Here is a 24038-nt window from a genome sequence, read left to right as displayed (position 1 = left end):
AGGCCACAAAGTCTAAAAGCCCAAACAAAGCCCCAACGCCCAAACCCTAGAAAACACCGCTGTTACTGTTACTGAAAACAAGTGCAAAGCAAGAAGGGGGAAGTGTCGACAGTGGTGATGACGATGCGAAGGAGGAGATGTATTTCTGATGCTCTTCGCCTCGGAGAAACTGGTAATTCTACGAAAATTTTCTATTTCTCTTCTCAAGCTTTAGCCCCCGAGTCGGCTATAAAGAATCGTTAATTAAAAACTAGAGATGATGTCATTGCTTTGTATAGTCAAATGGTTGATATGCATTCCCGTCCTTCCGTAGTTGAGTTTTGTCAGCTATTGAGTGCAATTGTGAGAATAAGACATTATTGTACTGTGGTTTCTCTTTTCAAAGATATGGAACTTCTGCGAATCCAACATGATGTTGCTAGCTTGAGTATATTGATTAATTGTTTCTGCCGCCTACATCGTGATTTCTCTGTCTTGAGTAAAATCGTTAAATGAACAACGATGCTATTCGCTTGCTTGAGACGATGGAAGATAGAGGATATATTGCCTGATGTTGTTACATATAGTGCAATCACGAACACCTTGTGCAAGGATAAATTTCATATAAAGCTTTGAATTTGTATTTTAAAATGATGCATAAGGAATTTTACCTATAATTGTAACAACTCCTTGCCTGCAATTCAGGCCATTGGAAGGAGCTGCGAGATTATGGAATGAAATGTTGGGTAGGGACATTAGTCCAAACACGGTGACCTTTAGTATTTTGGTTGATATGCTTTGTAAAAAAGGAAAGACTTTCGAGGCTCATTTGAAAGTATGATTGATTTTGGGTTACATGGTCATGGTGTTTATAATGACTTGATGGATGGATATATTTTCTTAGACAAAATTGAGGAGGCATTGAAATGGTTCAACTTGATGATCTGGAAAGGTTGTGAACCCGATGTATTTATCTACAATTTATTAATTAATGGATATTGTAAGAGTAAAATGGTAGATGAGGCTTTTTAGACTTAATGATGAAATATTTCAAAGGTGATCGTGTGCTGAAATCGTTATGACAACACTAGCATAAGTGGATTATGCCAAGTAGGGAGACTTGGGCTTGTTCAAGATCTTGTTAGGGATATGCTTGCCCATGGCCAAAGTCCTAATGTGGTTACTTACTCATCCTTGCTCGAGGGCTTGTGTAAACATTGATATTTTGATGAGGCAGTTGCACTACTCAAGACAAGGCAAGAAAGTAGTAGAGAGCCTGATATCACAATATATACCATCGTTATTGACGGTATGTGCTGAATGGGAAAGCTTAATTTTGGTATTTTCTAGCCTTTTTATCGAAGGCTTGCAGTCTAATGCACAAGCATATGCAGTTATAGTAATGATTAAATGTGTTTTGTAAGCATTGTTGTGAAGAATATGAATTGTTCAGAAAAATGGAAGAGGTTGGTTGCTGTTATAATATTAATACAATAAATCATGGTTTTCTCCGAAACAATGATACAACACAACAACAAAGCAACTTCTTGGGGGAAATGGTTTGTAAAGGATTCTCAGCTGATGTGTGTACTGACCGACACCAAAGTGTGTGTGTGTACTTACCCCAAGTGTAGGGTATCGGCAAGTAATAAACCGGTGAGTCCGGTATCGATCCACGAGGAAGCAATGCAAATTTGAAGTGAATGATATGCAAATGATTTGCTAACACTAATAAACGCAATGAATGTCAAATAAAAGCGAGTAAATGAAATGGGCCGAATGACTCGGTAGCATGAGCGATTTTGTAATCAAAGTAAGCACGAAATGGATTTAAAACAATTAGTTAAAAACCTAGTCTCTAATCCGTCCCGGTGGCTACTCGGTTCTCATACTCAAGGTATCATTGCAAACACACACAACCATACACAATGCATTGTGTGATACTATCAATCATGCATATGCAAAGAGAATTAGGATATAAGACTTCAATTCATACATGTAGGTCATCGGGTCTCTTAATCTACGATGAACACAAAGGGATAAGCACCTAATATTATGGATTAATGTTCCCCCTTGGGGCTCGGCTTGGCTAACACCCTAGTTTCACACTCAAAGATCAATTAACCATAACTCTCCCATGCACATTCCTAAATTAACCAAAAACCCCATCATCAATACACATAATTAATAGCTATGCAATGGAAAACTCAATTAATTAAGGAAATCATGCAATGGATTTAACAATTCTCAATCAAACACATTAGATGCAATCCCTAGACTAGACAATCCAAGAATACAATCAAATATGTCATTCTCATATATCCACTCACACAACTATCACGAAATTAAAAGAGAAGAATCGAAGCTACGATTCTTTGAACATACCTTGAGTAATCGAAACCTTGCATCCACTGTTTGGGACTAGAAACTAGAAAGGGAACTTAGTCACTCATCATAATGAAAAGAAACATCAATTTTATAGATGAAAACCAATGTTACCAAGCAAGATCACAAGAACTAAGTAAAACCCTAGAGAGAAATAGAGAGAGAAAAACTGTGGAGGCTAGATGTTGTGTAGTCCATCAATGAGAAAGAAAACCCCAATCTTAGGGTTTTTCCCTCTTTTTACAATAGAAAATACCTAACTACCCTTATAAAATCGTTCCCCATTGGTTACATACATGATTTACCCCAAATGCCCTTGAAATTTTGGTGCAGAAAATTGCAGTTCCGCGGTAGGTGTCCGGACGGCTTCGGAAGGTGTCCGGACACCTGGGTTTCATCAAGTCTTCGTTATAGGCTCTGTCTCATTTTTCAAAAGAAGTTTCCGGACACCCACATTAGACAGTTAAGTGTCCGGACACCTTGAGAGGTGTCCCGACACCTCACAACAAAAAGTGCCCAAAAAGTGCTCCAACTTGCCCGAACAAGGTCCGATTCCTACAAAACCAAGGGGAAACATTTGTAAGTGTAAAACTAAGCTAAAATGCAATCAAATACATTAGCTAAGTGCTAGAACATCCTAATTAAAGGACATTGGAACCTCAAAATAAAGGTCCAATCATGTACTGCAGCCATGTTAGTAGATCTCCTAATCCAATGATATATTAAAATCATGATCATGAACACTTTGTACGTTTCACATCTTTTTCCATCTATGTACACAGTTCCCATTTTGTTTTGGAAATCAAATGTATCTGGTTATTGTTGATTTCATTGTATCTATGAACTGACAGATATTGACGTCGCTTATGTATAGAATGCTTGCTGTAATTTTCATCAAATTTTGCAGCTTTTCTATGTATGAACCTTGCTCCTTTTTCTAACTTGATTCGATGTAATTCTTCGTTGTTTAAGCGCAGAGTCGTAGACTCTATTATCAGTCGGTGTAGAGTGGATTGGGTTGGTGGCCCGAGTTTAGAGCTGGCCCAATTGTCTGGTGGGCATGTTAGGCTGAGAAATTATCGGTTATCAAAAAAAGTGTATGGTAATGTAAAGGTAGAAATGTTGGTTCTTTTTGCTATCATAAGCTTAAACATCTATAAACTTGTTTGGTCATGGGTGTTAGTCCTACCTGGTGGCTCTTAGATTTAGTTGATACTAGTGGCGGAGGTGAATTTTAGTATACCGTTGGTTGAATGTGATCTTTGGTGAAATTTTCCTATCTTGTTGTCATCTGAGCTCCAACTGCCATTTTAGTTGAATGACTGTAGTGTTGCTGGAAGGAACCATAAAGGCAAACAAGGACTTGGAGAAGTTAAGTGTACTTAGAGAAGAGAATGTCCAGAAGCAGGTTGGCAGTGGATCAATAATCCTCTGTTTGCCATTGAAGTTTCAGTTAGTTTAGTTGTTTTAGCCAAATCAACCGGCAAATTGATAAGGAGATGAGCTGAGACTAGTGTTTTCTGTAGTTTCATTTATTTCTATGCACAGATTACTACTACCCACTCGATGCAAAAGGTTGAGGTATGCAGAACTGCTGAAATATTATTTGCTTTTGGGAATTTTTTTTTGTCGTTGTAGTTGAATGGACAACAAAAGAAGGCAAAACAAATTTGCTTGTCAATGTTAGGGCTCTGCAGTCTGCAGTGGAGAGAAACCTTGGATTTAGGACTTTTAGAGTAACTACATCAATGGAGTGGTTTGACGTCAAGAAAATCTTCTAGTTGGTTTGACATTCATGTCTCTGCAAATTGTTGTTTTTACCTATTGCTTAAACTGTTGTGGAAGAAACATTATTGGTGAAGCAACATTTCAACATAGTTTGATGAAATACAGTCCTCTTGGGCATTTGCTTTCTTGGCACAATGAACACATTGTTATTTTTGTCATCATCAAACTTGAGAAAAATAGAATTGTTATTTTGTCTTATTATACAATATCTCCAATTGCTAGATTATTCTTTTTTTTTTTTAAGCTTCACAATTATATATGATCACTATTATTCTGTTGACACCTTCTTTTTTTAAGCTTCACAATAAAATGGACCCGCAACGACTATCATTGATTCATTGGTTCTATTGAGTAAACTCACGGGCTTGTGCAATAGCCTACAAATGATGCAAATCAAGTTAGCACATAATAATTTCATGTATGAGCTTGATAAGAATTAAGCCCACGTTCTCAAAGAGGGTAAGACTCCCTCCAACAAATTAGGTTAAAACTTGATTCTTATAACGACTCTATACTTCCTTAGGTTTCTATTATTTCATACACAAATATATATTCCAAAAAAAAAAAAATGGAACCATCAACAGAAGAAAATCAAGACGAGAAATTTGATTTATTTGTTTGTTGAAAGTTTATATGAGCATAGATCGATCTCTCCAAACTTAAAGAGATTGTAAAACTACTTCCATAACGTTATTCAAATTTTAAGAATGTACTAGCGGTGAACCCGTGCATTGCGTCAGCAGATTCTTTTTTTTGAATATGAAGCTTTTAAAGTAACAATTGATTAATAATTTTGCATTGTTAGTTTATATTACAAATTGATGATCCTAATTGTAATTTGAAACTTTTAATGCTTATCGTTGTTTTTTAAAAAATATAATTTAATAGTGATTTTAAACGCAAATTTGCATGAAAGATATTCTAAAGCAAGATCACCTAGACAGTTTTAGTAACTGTGAATTGCAATTTTTTTAAAAATTAATATCGTAGTTTCTTTAAACACCATTGATTTTTTTTTCTTGTATAGATCCATGCAGTCCAAAAATTCTTTATTCTTTTGGTGTTTAAATTGAAAGAAGCATTTTATTGACCACATGTTCACTCATAGATAAAATAACTCAATTGTTTCTGGAACATTGAGAGTGTCTTGCGTCTCTAATTATAGCAGATTTTTTTTATATTAAATTCTAAAACATTTTTTTTTTTGAAAGGCTCACAGGCCACACACGCTAAACCATACCCGAGGGGCATGAAGGTCACTACAGCGGATGAAAAACTACCCAAATCCCAAACCCCTGGTGAGAATGGAACCCTGGACCTTAGGGTCTTGGACAAACAACCTGACCAACCAGGTTATCTCCCATTCTCAAATTCTAAAACATTTATATGCCTTCAAAACAGGAGAACTGAAAGGGCTCATAAATATTAACACAAACAGAGGTTATACATATCAATTTTATGTTCTACAAAACACACTTTAATGATATAGATTAATGGATTTAACTATATGAGAATGCAAGACGTTAAGACTTTTAAGTGTGAGCGGTAGACAAAATGAATTTTTATGAACGGTGGTCAGATTAATTGACTTTAAGTCTGAATAATAGGCCAATCAGTTTGCCTATTATTTGTTGGGTTCAAGTTACGTTTATCTTCTAATATTATTTCAAGTGTGAACCGCAGCAAATGAATTTGTTCTAATTAAAACTTGGGTGCTGCTATTTAGACCCCTATTTTTGCTATTTATGTTAACTAAGGAAATAGAATATTTATATTATGTAATTGATATTCCTAATTGTTAGTACTTGCTTTGATATAGTGGACGATGATTCAGTATCCCACTAATTGTGGAATTATTATAACTATATATTATGCCTTCTCATGTGAGAAGAAGAATAAGACACATCAAAGTTTTAACAGACCCCCATTGATTAGACAATTCTCAGTATTGGAGTCGTGTTGATGGTTGATTGTCTCATCTATGTGTGTTATTTAGAAATATAAAGTAAAGGTAATAATTATGGAGACAGACAAGATTGGAGATTGACAGACAATGACTAAGAGAGAGAAAGATCAAGAGAGAGGGAATTATCAATTGTTTAATATATACATATATATATAATTGGAAATATCCACTATGTAAATTATCTAAAAACTTAATTCATATACATTGGGCTAGTTTGGTAGAACATTTATAAAGTAGCAGATATGCCAGCAGAAATGGTGGTAACAGAAATGCTGGCTGAATGCTGAGTAGGTGTTTGGTTGTACTTTTGCTATTAACATTTGTGCTGTGTAGCATTTTGTGATAAATTACGTGCAGGGGTATTATGCATATTTGTTGTATACGCTGTATCCAAACAAACAATTTAATTATTAAAAATAATATAATGACTTTTAAATTAATTAAAGATAATAATAAATTATAAATTACTTAATAAATTATCAATTTATTTGAATTTCATTTATTTATTATTTAATTTATCTTAGAAATTCAATCGTGGAACAACTAAGTATCGTCTAATTACAATGCCTCCCCCGCAGCATGAACATGTTACTATCACTATCGGGTTTGTTAATAGTAATCACTTTGTCCAGATTGCCTTAACAGATGGTTACCCAATGCCTCCCATTATGATTTAATGGTTTACATATAGATATGATTGCACAGCTGCATGAGTTACACCATACACGGAACAACTTGCATCATACATTCAAAGTAGACGTTCTACATTTCCTTCTGAAACCATTGTATTATAATTTACATAATTGTAAGAGTATTGAAATGTTATTTGTCTGTATTTTAGTTGAATATTTGACAAATATAGTTAGCCTATAAGTGAAACAATTGAAAATCAGTGACTGCATTAAAACATATATATGTATAAAAAAATTATTATATTGAAAAAATACATTAACAATTATAAAAATTTCAAATCTTTTAAATGAATGGTGTATATGCTCCCAATCTTTAGTAAATAGTTACAAACAGCAGACCCACGTGAAAGATGACTAGATGACGTTTAGTCAACATTAGGACCCAAAAAAAGGGAAAAATTGAATGAAAGAAGGTCATTTGTGTTATGATCACTTATACCTTTTTTATCTAATTTTCTGCATTATCCTTATAAAGTTATGGCCTATACATAATAGGGGGTGAAGAAAGTAAAAAAGGGGGTCCATATAGTCCCGCCGTTAAAACTTACTTACTTTTTTTCCCCGATTAATATTAAGAAATAATTAGTCAGGTGTGCAGCTGCTTTGCGCTTCCCGTCAACGCCGATTCTTGCAAATACGGCGGCGTTTTCCCCTCTTATCCTACCCCTCTTCACGCTTTCGTTTCCTATGTCTCTTCAACTTTGTTAAGGTTGCACTTTAAGATATATCAATTTGTTGTGCACAAGCTTCAAATAATATTCCATTTCATGAAAAAATTATTAAATCCTCAAAATCTCTTTTTTTTTTAAATAAAAAAAATCGAAACAAGGATTAGCTAACTACAGATAGTACTATAATTCGGCCACTTCAAAACCTAAAAGCCCAAACACAGCCCAGCACCCAAACCCTATAAACACCATTGTGCAAGCAAGGATAAGGGAAGTGCTGACCGCGGCGACGATGATGCGAAGGAGAAGTAATTTTCATGCTCTTCGCCTTAGAGAAACTGGTAATTGTACGAAATTTGTCTACTTCTCTTCTCAAATTTTAACCCCCAAATCGGCTATAAAGAGTTGTGAACTAAAAACTAGAGATGATGCCGTTGCTTTGTATAGTCAAATGGTTGATATGCATCCTCGTCCTTCCATAGTCGAGTTTAGTCAGCTATTGAGTGCAATTGTGAGAATAAGACATTATTGTACTGTGGTTTCTCTTTTCAAAGATATCGAACTTCTGTGAATCCGACATGATGTTGGTAGTTTGAGTATGTTGATTAATTGTTTCTGCCGCCTACATCATGGTTTCTCTGTCTCGAGTAAAATCGTTAAATGAACAATGATGCTATTTGCTTGCTTGAGATGATGGAAAACAGAGGATACATTGCTTGATGTTGTTACATATAGTGCAATTACTGACATTTGTATTTTAAAATGATGCAGTAAGAATTTTACCTCCTTAATTCAAGGTGCCTGCAATTCAGGCCATTGGAAGGAGGCAATGAGATTGTGGAATGATATGTTGGGTAGGGTATTTTGGTTGATATGCTTTGTAAAAAAGGAAAGGCTTTCGAGGCTGATTTGAAAGTATGATTGATTTTGGGTTGCATGATGTTTGCAGTGGCTTGATGGATGGATATATTTTCTTAGGCAAAATTGAAGAGGCATTGAAATTGTTCAATTTGATGATTCGGAAGGTTGTGAATCCGACGTATTTACTTACAACATATTAATTAATGGATATTGTAAGAGTAAAAAAGGTAGATGAGGCTTTTTAGACTTAATGATGAAATATTTCGAAGAAGATTGTGTGCTGAAATTGTTATGTACAACACTAGCATAAGTGGCTTATGCCAAGTAGGGAGACTTGGGCTTGTTCAAGTTCTTGTTAGGGAGATGCTTGCTCATGGCCGAAGTCCTAATGTGGTTACTTACTCAGCTTTGCTCGATGGCTTGTGTAAACATGGATATTTCAATGAGGTAGTTGCACTACTCAAGACAAGGCAAGAAAGTAGTATAGAGCCTAATATCACAATATATACCACCGTTAATGACGGCATGTGAAGAATGGGAAAGCTCAATTTTGGTATTTTCTATCCTTTTTATCAAAGGCTTGCAATCTAATGCACAAGCATATGCAGTAATGATTAAATGGATTTTGTAAGCAAGGGTTTGCTGTGAAGAATATGAATTGTTCAGAAAAACGGAAGAGGTTGGTTGTTGTTATAAGATTAATACAATAAATCAACGTTATCTCCGAAATAATGATACGACACAACGGCGAAGCAACTTCTTGGGGGAAATGGTTTGTAAAGGATTCTCAGCTAATGCATGTACTGCAACCATGTTAGTAGATCTCCTATCCAATGATATATTAGAATCATAGTCATGAACACTTTGTATGTTTCAAATCTTTTCCATCTATGTACACAATTCCTATTTTGTTTTGGAAATCAAATGTATCTTGTTATTGTGGATTTCATTGTATCTATTAACTGACAGACATTGGTGTCGCTTATGTACAGAATGCTTGCTGTAATTTTCAACAAATTTTGCAGCTTTTCTATCTATGAACCTTGCTCCTTTTCTCTAACTTGATTCAATGTAATTGTCCGTTGCTTTAACGTTGAGTCGTAGACTCTCCTTATCCATGTGGCCTTGCGCAGTTGCACTGGACTTGCAATGTTATTGCAGACAAGGCCATTTAATTGAAATTGTAGTAATGTTTCTGATATGAATGTTGATCATTCTAACACAATAAGAAAATCATGGCCGAAATCATGCTCTTCAAGAATTAAGCCATGTTAAGGCCTGTAGCTCCTTCTGAAATAGAGGCTAACCAACACTTAGATTGCTGCATGAAAACAAAAGTTGAATGAACTTTGTTGGTTAGTTTGAGCTCAAATTGTTATTGATCATATTGATAAACTTGCAGGCTATGAAAACATTCAACCGAGTCCCCTATCTGTGTTTGGATTATTATTCCTCTGTTGATCCAAAGGCACTGCCAGCAAATATTTGCCATAGATGATAAGAAATCAATTGAAAAACTATAGTCAAATAACATATTGATATACTGTTTGTGTTAAACAGTTCTACTTCTGGTTGACCCTTTTGATTAAAAATGTCTTTAAGGAAACTTGTTTCCTTTTTCCTTCTACATTGCCACATTATGGTCTTTTCTTATCTACTGTCAATAGTTGTTGATTATTTTTTTCTTTCTATACAGTCTGAAAAGTTAGCTTTTCAAAAATCTGAAGCCTACATTGTTGATTTTGCATGTGAAATAGAAACTAGCCTTTGTTGTTGAAGTTGGAGCAAAGGAAAAAAAGGAGGGGGGTTTCTTCTGATCTTCTCTCATTGGTTTTGTAGAAAAGAACATCACTTTACTTATTTTATGCATTCCATCCTTACAAGTTTTCTAGCTGATGCAAAATTCTGAAGAAGTTGATAATCTTTAGCAATAGTTGGCTAGTATTTATAATATTTTTGAACTTGTTTCAATTGCATCTTATCGGTGTATGGACTATGGAGAAAAATAAGTAAATAACTGTAGGGATGAAAATGAGCCGGGCCGCCCGCGGGCAGCTCATGGGCGGCCCTAGTTAGGCTCGGCCTGAGCTCGGCTCGTAGGAAAAAGGGGCCGAGCTCGGGCCTAATATTAAGCTCGTTTATAACTGTTCTTAGTTGCATGTGCTGCTTATTCATCAAATTTCTAATTATTCTTTATTTATTTACAAGTTTTGCATGATAAAAGGGATTATGTGCTGACATTGTAACATACATTTCTCTTACAAGAGAAATTATGGGGGTAGGGAGACTTGTGCCTGGTGGGTTATGTAAACATGGGTATGAACAATGCTACCATTCGAAATGATTCAAGGAGGCAATATGCAAGGAAGCAGTAGGTATTGAAAGTTGAAATATATACAAACTGTTAATTTCCTTTGACAGGGACACCATGGACTATTGAAGCGCATCAAATTCCTTTTGGCAGCTGGTTTGAATCAATCGCCGGAACTTCTGAGAAGCTCATCATATATCAGAACGATTTTGAGGTATTAGAGAATTTCTTCAAATGTCTTCTTATGTATACAAGATAATATCAGAACAAGGGTTTTTGAAGTAAAATTTTCATTTTGGTGTATGTTCTCTTTAATGGAGAAAGAAAAATTCCCCATATGTTATTTTGATTTTCTGGTGTCAGTTCATCTCTAGAGGCACCAACAACAGCAGCAACAGTGACAATGCTGGGGTAATTGTATCTCTGATGGATTTCAACATCCAAATATGTATCTAGAGGTGCTATTAGCTAATAAAACTCTTGAAAAATTTCTTTTGTGTAATGCAATTTACACTATAGCTTAATCTTATTGTAAGTACTGATTATTTGTTATGAATATTACAGGGATTCCATGGAAACTGGAGAAACACCAAGCGTTTTGGGCTGGTTTGAAGCAACTTGGAAGGGCTGAATGGAGAAGAATTTCAATGGAGTTTGTGAAAACAAGGACTTTGCATTGAGGTTTTTCTTTCCTTTACACTGCTTTTGAAAACAGCTTAGTGTTTCTATAAATTCCCCAAATCTTTTGTTAGATTATTTCTGTCAATCCAATGGCAGAACCAAATGTTTTTCAAAATGAATTTAAAAAATATAGTCAAATCACAAATTGATGCTTAATTAGATTCTAGTTGACCATTTTGATTTGAAGTGTCTATTTAAAAATTATAGTCAAATAACAATTTGATAAAAGGTAAACAATTTCCGTGCATAAGGATCACACAGTAGGATGGTTTGCCTACACGGATGCAAACACTCTTACTACACATACACCTAATTGCGTGGGTTTATGGTGGAAGGCCGTTATGAACCCATTATGCTGTAACTGCACAAGCCAATTTACTCCAGCCCACCTGTAGTACCCGGTTTTCGTCCGCCCCAAAAAAAAAAAATAGAAAAAATAGAAAAATTAAAAAATACAATAATAATAATAATTCAAAAGCCCGTTCTAGAACCTGTAAGCTCACAAAAAATTCAAAGCCTATTTCTTGGACCCACAAGCATGCAAAAATCCTAAAGCCTATTTCTTGGACCATAAGCCCATAAAAATTCCAACCCAAACCCAATATAACTAAACCCTAGAAAATATCTAAAAAATAGGAAAATTAAATAAATAGTAAATAAAACCTTAAAAAAGGAAAGGTGACACCTTTTTAGGGTTTTGCAAAAAAACATTGGAAAATATCAAAATATTAGTTTCTTAGTATTTTTAAGGAGAGAAGAAGTAGGGTTTGTAGGGACATTTTGGTAAAAAGAGAGAGTAGGGTTTTATGTGGTCATTATATAAAGATAAGTGAGAGATTTTTGTAAAGGGGGAGCCAACAATAGGAGGAGGGAAGCAGCCGCATAACACAAAAACAAAAAGGAGAGACTAAGGTGGCCGCAAGAGGGCCAGAAAGAAGAAAAACAAAGGAAAAGAAAAGGAGAGGAAAAAGAAAGAAGAGAGAGCAAAACAGAGGAGCTGCACAACGGGGAAACAAAACAAAAGGAGAGAAATCGCAGAGAAGGAATCTGCCATAGAGAGAGACCGCTGAGAGAAAAAGGCCGACGGAAGGAGCTAAGACGGAAATCGGGATTTATCCCCTGGGAAGGTAGTAATCCATTCCCCTGAATTTGATTTCATTTCTTTGTTGTGCCCTGCTTCTAGTTTGCACTGGTTGGCTTTCATATCTGAGGTAGTAAAAAGCTTGCCCATATGTCCATCCTTTCTTTGACTTCATGTTTCGGAGGAAATTTGTGAGTTCATTTCTGTAAATTTCTGGAAATATATTTGCTATACCCGTGTGTGCCGTTCTATGCCCTTGTGCTTAAGTCGGGTTCATATCGTGAGTATGTGTTTGTTATCTAGTGATGATGAATGTTTGAAACTCTGCCTCCTGTTTGTGATATATTAATTTGAGTTTGATCTTAACTATGTCTGAGTGTGTCGAAGTTTATAAATGAAATATGGTCTTTGTTATTCTTTGATCCGAATATGTATGTGTGTATATAAGCACTGTTTAGGATTGTATATAAGTATATGATATATGTGTTTATATGTGCTATGTGTGTATATGGGTGATATATATACGGTTTGGGTTTATGTATATATATGTGTGTGTGTGTGTATGTATATGTATATATACTGGGTTTTTGATATTTGTATGTATGTGTTTGTATATATACCGGTTTATGTGTGCTTGTATATATGTGTTCATATGTGTTTGTATATGTATATACGGTGTGTGTGTACAATGTGTTCTTGTATGTATAGGTTTTGTGTGTGTGTATATATATATATATATACAGTATATGGTGTGTATATATATATAATGTGTGTGTGTATATATATATAGTGTGTGTGTATATGTGTGCAAGGTGTGTGTGTATATGTGTGCAGTACAGTGCGTATGTATACATGCAGGGTGTATGTGGTATATGTGTTTGTATATATACCTGTTTGTATGTTTGTATATGTGTGTCTATATGTTTATAATGTATATGAGTATGTATGCTTAATTTAATTTGAATTTCTATGGCATTTGAGTACCCATTTGACCCCATTATTTTTGTGTTTGGTTTGTTGGGTTTGGATCGGGCTTGACTCTACTTGGGCCGGACTTGACTTTGTTTGGGGTCGGAGAGTTCATTTGGAGATTAGACCGGGTTTGAGCAATTAATGGGCTCCATGGGCCATATTTATATTTGTATTTTTACCTTTATATTTTATTATTTGTATATATTTTTTGTCTTATTTTTATTTGGCATGTATATCCTTGTAAATGTAAGCCATGTTATAGGATAGTGGAAAAATAATGAAAATAGTGTAGAGTAGTGTAATTTATATTTATGCATATTTAAATTGATTAGTATGCATGTTAGGGGTTATTAGTTTAGGATGCATATTTAGAATGTATATTAGAATTGTATACATAGATCATTTTCCGCAAATCCGTCATTTTCAACAACCACGTCAATTAGGAGGAGGACTTGATGACATTCAGCTCCTGTCTAGACTTTAATTATGTTATCTTTATTTAAACGAAAAACAAATGATAAATTAATTTATTAGATATCCAAATTAAAGTTCCTTAGGAGGAGGACTTGATGACATTCAACTCCTGCCTAGGCTTTAATTATGTTATCTCTTCAAATTAAAGTGTCATTTGTACTTCTAAACACAATGATAAATTGATTTACTAGATACTTAAATTAAAGTTCATTAGGAGGAGGATTTGATGACATTCAGCTCCTGCCTAGGCTTTAATTATGTTATCTCTTCAAATTAAGGAATCATTTGTACTCGTAAAAATAATAGATACCTAAATTAAAGTTAATTAGGAGGAGGGCTTGATGACATTCAGCTCCTGCCTATGCTTTAATTAATGTTATCTTTTCAAATCAAAATACTATTTATATTGGACAAACAACTTTTCAAGAAAAAGCACATAGATCAATCTAGGTAACCTTTTAAGGAGTTGTGGGGTGCCTAACACCTTCCACACACTCAATAGACCTCCTTACTCATTTTCTGGTTCGTAGACCATTCTTTAGTGTCCAATTGCACTTAAATCAATTGGTGGCGACTCTAAACATTTTTTATCCTTTCATCGCCGGTCCGTGTCGTGACCCCTGTTGCGACAATTGGCGACTCTGCTGGGGACATTGGTTTTTATACCAAAGGGGTTGAGCCTATGTGATTGATTTTGTGGTTTTCTTGTATAGTTTTTATGTAAGTTCCTATTTGTATTTGTATGTTAAATTTGAAGAATTTGATGGATTTGTTCAATGTTGTAGATATCTTCATCATAAATGGGCTTTGTGAGATTTAAATGTTAGGGATATTGGTTTGTATGCCCCCCGCACACACATTCACTTATCATTGCACACACATAACCCTATACCCGGGTTACTTAGTGATTAGTGAAGGTTGACCTACCACTTTCATGGGATTCACTTCCCTGTATGGGTGGGGGAAGACACCTTCCTGGATTGACGTCCTCTTATGACATTAAGGGATGGGCTTTTATGATCCAATGGAGCAAAAGCCACATGATCCAGAGACCTCGTGATTAGTTAGTTAAACCACCCATATGTACCATAGATAAACCGTAGTCATGGTTCTAGACCTTCAGAAATTTTTAGGCGGTATTACCCATTTTAGGAACAAAGGGGCCATTCCTATCCCTAACTATTTATTTCACATGCTTATATTATGTTATATTCTTGTACATTTATATACCATGTATCTTTATCCCTTATTTACATATTCATATGTACTTAATGTATTAGTTAGATTACACTTGTATATACACATTTATTGAACCACACATGTTTATACATTTGTCATGTATATGTTAGCCTAGGTTGTACCCATGTGCATGCCTGTTAATTATCCATACTTGTCCATATATGCTTGCACACGCATTAATCATCCATACATATACATAACTATTGCACATATAATAGATCAATTTTTTAAATCATCTTGTTAATTGTAAGGAGTACTTAGGATTTGCACAAATAATAACCACATGCATGCATGTTCTTAAAATAAAATAAATGATGACTAATGTCATTGTTTTCAAAATGCAGAGAAAATCATAAATAATCATAGCGTCCAAGAAGCACCATCGACCCCCTATCAGACTCGCCGACAATCAAGAATTATTGAGAATATGGAGCAGGAAATGGGTGAGCATAGTCAGAATCAAGATATAGCTGAATTGAAAGAGCAGATGACCTTATTGATGAAGAATATGGCATTGCTAATGAAAGGAATGGGAGTAGCTGAAAATTCTGAAACACCAGAGGTTCCTGAGAATCATTTGCACCAAGAAGTACCAGTTTACCCACCCGGGTTCACTCATGCGCGTAACCAATCTTTGCTTGGTTTGCACCAGCATCAGTATGTTTCTCAACAGGCAACGACTCAGAACCCAACGTACATTCATCAAGTTGATCCTTATGGGCATGAGAATCCCTTCCCAGTCGGTGTTGATATTGCAGGAGCTGTCACTGGTGGAGTAGTGACTGAGGGAGTTCAGTATGAAGAGAATAGTTCAATGGATGCTATCAGGAAGTTAGAGAAGAGATTAAGAGCCATGGAGGGTTTCAATGCTGCAGGGATGCTGAACCCAGCCAATTTATGCTTGGTGAAGAGTTTGAATGTTCCACACGACTTTGTACTACCAAAATTCAGTTTGTTTGATGGCACTGGAGTCCCTTTGGATCATTTAACGATGTATTGTCGGCGCATGCAGCCATATGGAAGCGATGAGAAAGTATTGATGCATTATTTCCAAGATAGTCTGACTGGGGCAGCTCGAAGGTGGTTCAATACCCTTAATCCTTCATCAGTAGCTTCGTGGGAGGATTTGGCTGAAATGTTTATGAAGCAGTATAAGCATAATGAAGAGAAGATCCCTACCATTTACGATCTGCAGAACACAACAATGAAGAGTGGGGAAAGCTTTAGGGAATTTGCCCATCGATGGAGGGATTTGGCAGCCCAGATAATTCCACCCCTTTCAGAAAAGGATTTGCTGAACACTTTCATTAATGCTCTCCAGGAGCCTTATACTTCCAATCTGGCGGGAGGTGGCCATAATAACTTAGCTGATATGATACAGGCAGGAGAACGAGTTGAACGGTGTATGAAGAGAGGTACTCTGTATTATTCCACCCTTGATAAATCAGACCCAGCTAAAGCAAGTAAAGGCAAGAAGGCTGAAGTGCATTCTGTGAATTTTGATTCAAATCCAGCTGTTTATGGTGCGCCTACTTCAGATTATCGCCCTAGAAGCAATGCCCTAAGGATGTCAAGCCCAGGGGCTTACTATAATCATAACCACACCCAAAATCCTTATCCACCCCGATTCAATGCACCATCACCCAATCAATACTCGCAAAACCCAAACACTTACCAAAACCCTCGTCCAAATTTCCAAAACCAAAGACCCAGAAGGCCCGTTGAGCATTTCGATCCTTTGCCCATAACCTATGCTGAATGTTTCACGAAACTTCAAGCGCAAGGAGCAGTGGCTCCTGTTCCGGGACGGGTCCACAAACCTCCGTATCCCATTGGTATGATCCTAATGCCACATGCTTATATCATGGAGGTACACTCGGGCACTCAACTGAAGGATGTTTACAATTCAAAAGGATAGTCCAGGGGATGATTGAAGCGAAATGGCTGGATCTTAGTGCAATCAATAAACCAAATGTCAACAACAATCCATTGCCTAATCATGAGAAGGAGGGGGTGAATGCCATTGAAGAATTTTGTACTACAAAAAGATGGGTATCAGAAATTGCAATGCCGTTGGGCCAGTTGTTTATGGTGTTGAGGAAAGAAGGATTAGTTGAGGAAGTGGCAGTGGATACACCCGTTCAACGTGGACTTTTTGATGACAAGAAGACTTGTGAGTTCCATAGAGGACAAAGGGGACATGCTATTGAGAATTGTTGTGGCTTTCAGGAGAAGGTACAAGAGTTGATGGATTTGAAGATAATAAAGTTTGAGGTGAAAGGCCAATCAAATGAAGTCAGTGTCATAGGAGGATATTATCAAGGGCCTAGGCCGAATCACGCTCCGCAATTTGTCTTGCAGTATTATGTGGACGATGCGCCACCAGTTGGGCCACTCAAACCAAAGATAGATCCTTTGTACAAGAATGACAAGGCTGTGCCGTGGAATTATGAGGTTGAAGTTAGGGGAAAGCAAGGAGAAATGGTAGATAATATTTCTGGTGTCAGTGGAGTTACCCGGAGTGGGAGATATTACATAAGAAATGAGCCAGAAGGGAATCCGGTAGTGGATCTTGAAGCTGAACGTAAAAGAAAAGGGAAAGCAATACCTGAAGTTGAAAGATCAGGTTCTATTCCAGAAGAGGGTCTTTTCGTACGCTCAGAGGAGAAAAAGAAAGTTGTAACTGATGTGGAAGTCCAGAAGTTCCTGAAAATTATTCGACAGAGTGAGTACATGATAGTGGATCAATTGAAGAAAACCCATGCAAAGATTTCGATCTTAGAGTTGATAATGAGTTCTGAACCGTATCGACAAGTCTTGATGAAAATGTTAAATCAGGCGTATGTATCAGACAAGATTCCTACAGACTATTTTAATGGCATTGTGGGAAATGTATTGGCGTCCCATTTGTTGTCCTTTACTGAGGATGATATTCCGCCTGAAGGGATGGGGCACAACTAAGCTTTGCATATTTCAGCCATGTGTCGTGGAAAGGAATTAGCAAGTATTTTGGTGGATAATGGGTCATCGCTCAATATTTTACCAAAGGAGACTTTTGAAAAGCTGCCGATTGACAGATCTTATTTAAGACCAGTGCCGATGGTAGTAAGGGCATTCGACGGAACACGTAGAGAGATTATGGGAGAAATTGAAATACCTTTACAGGTTGCAAGCGTAACTTTCAATGTACCATTTGTGGTAAAGGATATCTCACCAACCTATAGTTGCCTGTTGGGACGACCTTGGATTCACACTGCAGGAGCCGTTCCCTCATCATTGCATCAGATGCTCAAGTTTGTTCATAATGGAAGGGTTTATATAGTAAAGGGCCAGTCAGAATGGATGGTTGCTAGTTTGTCTAATAATTCTCCTATTGATGCTCCGACAGAAGGGATTGAGAGTTCATTCCAATCTTTTGAAATTGCTAGTGCTAGCTATGTGAAGGAAGAACTTTCTCCCTTAAAGCCATAAGTATCCAAGGTTACGAAGAATGTAGCAAAATTTATGTTGAAAAATGGGTTTCGCCCGGAAGAAGGACTTGGTAAGAATCGACAAGGAATTAAGAAGCTAGTAGAAATGGTGAAACATCCAGAACGTTGGGGTTTGGGTTATAAGCCAACTAGGGTTGACAGGAACCGTGCACAAGGAGAAAAGCAGGCGAAGAGGTTTGCTCGTCTGGAAGGAAAAGAGCTGGAAGTTGAAAAGAAACCGATTCCTTGGCTTTATGACAGTTTTGTGTATGGAGGGATGCAGAACAAGATAAATTTGGCTGATAGTGGGGCAGTTTTTGGAAAACTGCCATTTGGAAACTCGACAGATAAAACTGGGGCAATTTTGGCAAATATATGTGTTCAGTTTGAAGACTTCCAAGTTGCTGTGGTGGAAGAGGAACAGAGTTCGGCTGCTAGACCTTGCTTTGTCATCTCGCGTCCTTCAAATTTCAAATTAGGCAATTGGACCATTCTGGAGCTCCCAGTATCTCTCAAGAACCTGCAAGAGTATTCCCGAGTGCATTACCATCGTGGGCCCAGCTCACGGCCTTCGTTTGGGTCTTTTGTAATGAGCATGCTTTACTTTGCTTTCAATAAATCTTATAGTATGGCGATTGCATGTTCAATCTTTGTACATATTCCCTTTTCCATAAAATGAAAATCTTTTGACAGTCATCCATATTCATGTTTCTCCATTTTCATTTAAGTTTTGTTCTCCTTTCTCAAAACCATTTTTATTCATTTCTTTCACAGGATTGAAAATGATGATAACGAAGATGACGAACTTAATGAACCAGATTTTGATGCACCCATTAGCAATGTTGAATCTGACTATGAAATAGAGGAAGAAATTGAGATTTTACCTGAAATGTTAAGACAAGTCAATCAAGAAGAGAAACTAATAAAGTCGCACCAAGAGATAACTGAAGTTGTTAATTTGGGAACTGAAACGGAGAAAAAGGTGGTTAAGGTAGGAGCTGCCTTCGAAGGAGAAAACAAGAAGAAGTTGATAGATTTATTGCATAATTACCAGGATGTCTTTGCATGGTCTTATCAGGACATGCCCGGTCTTGATACAAGTATTGTTGTTCACAAGTTGCCATTGATTCCAGAATGTACCCCAGTGAAACAAAAGCTAAGGAGATTTTGAAAGCAGATATGCTTTTGAAGATAAGAGATGAAGTGAAGAAGCAGTTCGATGCTGGTCTTTTAGCAGTGGCTAGATACCCTGAATGGGTGACAAATATTGTACCTGTTCCCAAGAAGGATGGGAAAGTGCGGATGTGTGTCGATTATAGAGATCTCAATCGTGCAAGCCCGAAGGATAATTTTCCACTTCCCCATATTGATGTTTTAGTGGATAATACAGCTAGACATTCAACTTTCTCTTTCATGGATGAATTTTCGGGTTACAATCAGATCAAGATGGCACCAGAGGATCGTGAGAAAATGACTTTTATTACCCTCTGGGGAACCTTTTGCTATAAAGTCATGCCGTTTGGTCTGAAGAATGCCGGTGCTACTTATCAACGAGCCATGGTCACTTTGTTTCATGACATGATGCATAGAGAAGTTGAAGTATATGTCGATGATATGATAGCAAAATCTAAAGAAGGTGAAGATCATATTGTGAATCTCCAGAAGTTGTTTGATCGATTAAGGAGGCATCAATTGAAGTTGAATCCAGCTAAGTGCACATTTGGGGCAACCTTGGGGAAGTTGTTAGGTTTTATTGTAAGCAGGAAAGGAATTGAGGTAGATCCTGATAAAGTGAAAGCGATCTTGGAGATGCCACCCCCTCGGACAGAAAAGGAAGTTAGGGGTTTCTTGGGAAGGTTGAATTACATTGCCAGATTCATTTCACAGTTGACGGCTACTTGTGAACCTATCTTTAAATTATAGCGTAAGAGTAACTCTACTGAGTGGAACGAAGATTGTCAGATAGCATTCGAAAAGATCAAGCAATATTTGAAAAGTCCTCCAGTGTGGATGCCTCCCGTGGCTGGCAGGCCGCTTATTCTCTATTTGATTGTCTCAGATAGTTCGATGGGATGTGTGCTTGGACAACATGATTCATCGGGAAGAATAGAGCATGCCATTTATTACTTAAGCAAGAAGTTTACTAGTTGTGAAGCAAATTATTCGATGTTGGAGAAGACTTGTTGCTCTTTGGTTTGGGCTGCACATCGACTTAGACAGTACATGCTTTATCATACGACGTGGTTGATTTCCAGGATGGATCCTATCAAATACATTTTTGAGAAACCTTCTCTTTCAGGGAGGATAGCTAAATGGCAGATGTTGTTATCAGAATATGATATTTTGTATGTCACACAGAAGGCAATCAAAGGGAGTGCAATAGCAGATTATTTGGCAGATGGAGCAATTGATGATACTCAGTCTATGGATTTGAAGTTTCCAGACATTGATGTCATGACTGTGTCGATAGAAGAGGGGAATCAGAAGGATTTGGCAAAATGGACTATGTTGTTCGATGGGGCTTCTAATATCATGGGATGTGGAATTGGTGCAGTGTTAATATCACCTGATGAGAATATTATCCCGTTTACAGCTAAGTTGTATTTCGAATGTACTAACAATGTGGCTGAGTATGAAGCATGTACGATGGGAATTCAAGCTGCTATCGATATGGGGATTAGGAGGCTACAGGTTTATGGTGACTCACAGTTGGTGATTAGGCAATTGAATGATGAGTGGGAAACTAAAGATGACAAGCTCATTCCATTTTACCAACATATCAAAAAGTTAGTCAAGTTTTTTGATTGGGTTGAGTTTGATCATATCCCCAGGGAAGAAAATCAAAGAGCAGATGCTTTGGCAACTTTGGCGGCAATGTTTGATGTAGACCCAAAAGGGGAAGTGCAGCTAATTAAAATTGAGAAACGAGAAGTTCGAGGTTACTGTTCAAATTTGGAGAGAGAGCCTGATGGTAAACCGTGGTATCATGATATTCAACAGTACATTGAAAAGAAAGCATATCCATCAGGGGCATCAGAGAATGATAAGCGCACCTTCAGGAGATTGGTGGGATCTTTCTTCTTGAGTGGAAATGTTCTTTATATAAGGAATGATGGGATAGTTTTCTTGCGTTGTGTTGATGTTGCTGAGGCTAAACAAATAATGGAGGAAATTCATGAAGAAATATGTGGGACTCATTCCAGTGGATATGCAATGGCACGGAAGATTATACGTGCAGGGTATTATTGGTTAACCATGGAGAGGGACTGTATAAGTTATGCAAACAGATGCCACAAGTGTCAGATTTATGCAGACAGAACACATGTTCCAGTTAATCCATTGCATGTGTTGACATCACCATGGCCTTTCTCAATGTGGGGATTAGATGTCATCGGTCCAATTGAGCCGAAGGCTTCTAATGGGCATCGGTTTATTCTGGTTGCTATTGATTATTTTACCAAATGGGTGGAGGCTGCTTCGTATTCTAATGTGACAAGTAGCGTGGTTGTTCGGTTCTTGAGAAAAGAGATTGTTTGTCGATATGGAGTCCCAGAAAGAATTATCACTGATAATGACACGAATTTCAATAGCAAAATGGTGAAGGATTTTTGTGACCAGTTCAAAATTAGTCACCATAATTCGGCTCCTTACCGTCCGAAGATGAATGGGGCTGTCGAAGCGGCGAATAAGAATATCAAGAAGATCATTGGGAAGATGACAGAGAATTACAAAGATTGGCATGAGAAGATCCCTTTTGCTTTATATGGTTATCGGACATTAATGCGCACATCTACCGGGGAAACTCCTTTCTCCTTGGTGTATGGTATGGAAGCGGTTTTGCCTATCGAAGTGGAGATTCCATCCCTTCGAGTAGTTCTGGAGGCAGGATTGGAAGAGTCAGAATGGACTCGAATGCGATATGAACAGTTGAATTTGATTGAAGAACGAAGATTACGAGCAATTCATTCAATTCCCACTCATCATAACCAATATTTCTACACTCCTAAACCACTCATCATAACCACTCATCATAACCACATCACATAACCAATAACCTATATATACCCCCTCCTCTTAGCCACATCACATACTTCTACACTCAGAGAGTAGCTCTCCTCTCTCAAACACTCTGACTACACATACTCTGGAAAGAGATGGTGTCTTTTTGAGATTTCGAGCTAACCATCCGTGTGAAGTTTCGAGTTAGCCATATGAGCCAAGCAGAAATGCTCCACTCCTAAATAAAACTTTGCACTTTGATGATTCATTCAATAACTTTTGTGACGAATGATCTTGGTTTTACACAACCACCATTTGGAGATGCTTTTGCTTTCTTTTAATTGTGGAGGTGGTGGATTATTGATATATCCGGGACTATGTATAATGTGTTTTGGACACTTGAGGCCCGGATATTGGATGACTAGAAATAAGATATATCTCTTCATTGTTGTTCTTGATCGCTTTTTCATGCTCATTTTGCAAAGCATTCGATAACTAGACACAATTGAAAAGGTTGGATTTTTTTTTCTTAACTCTGCGCCTCTGCAGATATGTTCTTTTCGAACAGATATGCGACATTGAAGACGCTAACATCAGCAGTATCTTTGAAGAAGCTTCGGAATTCATAGATCGTGTTGAACAGATAGATGGTAGGGGGTTCTGGTTCATTTCTTTGAGGGAAGGAGTAGAAGTGCAACAATAGTGCTTGCCTGTCTAATGCTAAGGTAGTAAGTGGGAATTATTAATTACGAAATGCTAATAAAACTAGCTTGCACCACATTCGTTGAGTTAGCTACATGGTGAATACAACTTTCGCATCATAATATCATCTACACTAAAGATCATTTAACTTTCTGGTGTTGAAAATGATTACAGAGGTATGTGATGTTTGGTGTTTGTTACTAAAGTTGGTTTATGGTGTAGGAACTTCACTCTGTTAGAAGCATGGAATAGACTGAAAAGATTACACCGCCGAGCACCAGCCCAACGATGGATTTGCATGGATACTGTTCGATCTTGACAAGTGACCACATAGGAAGGTGTCCATGTATTGGCAACAGCGGAAGCCAGTGATGAAGGCCTGTCCCATTTATAGGAAGAATGCTGGTTTGAGAGGTAGTTCTCTCAATCTTCATTTGCGAAAACCGCACAAAAAAGCTATCATCATGAAGTTTGGATAGTGCTATGACTATGGAGATACATAAGGCTTTGGATGCCCTGAAAATGAGCAGAGGTTGGAGTGTTACTGATGTAAATCCAGGCCCAAGCCCAGCCACAAGCAGACCCTAACTAGCCACTAGAAAACCGGTTATCCAATGTTAGGTTTGGCCCACTTATATACTACAACTTGGAACCTGAATCCACCGATGTGGGATTCACGAACGATGTTTACATCATTCACACCCTCTACGACACGCCGCTGCTACCCCTCCGGGCCCCGGTTGACACGTGTTTTCGAAACCTGCTCTGAT

General features: G+C 37.2%; 1 protein-coding gene and 1 pseudogene across 1 annotated transcript; both read left to right on the top strand.

Annotated features, from left to right (window-relative positions):
* LOC119986879 lies at window positions 1-23554 on the top strand (annotated as a pseudogene).
* Window positions 8703-9514, top strand: LOC119986878 (pentatricopeptide repeat-containing protein At1g62670, mitochondrial-like). The gene is made up of 4 exons (XM_038831570.1): window positions 8703-8866; window positions 9006-9111; window positions 9309-9341; window positions 9473-9514. Exons 1-4 carry the CDS (start codon window positions 8703-8705, stop codon window positions 9512-9514), a joined length of 345 nt encoding a protein of 114 aa, XP_038687498.1.
* Window positions 23555-24038: the final 484 nt, after the last annotated feature.

This window comes from Tripterygium wilfordii, chromosome 20, assembly GCF_013401445.1.
Source record: "Tripterygium wilfordii isolate XIE 37 chromosome 20, ASM1340144v1, whole genome shotgun sequence".
In the NCBI taxonomy this organism is placed as follows: Eukaryota; Viridiplantae; Streptophyta; class Magnoliopsida; order Celastrales; family Celastraceae; genus Tripterygium; species Tripterygium wilfordii.
This window is presented reverse-complemented; position numbering and strand designations above follow the sequence as displayed.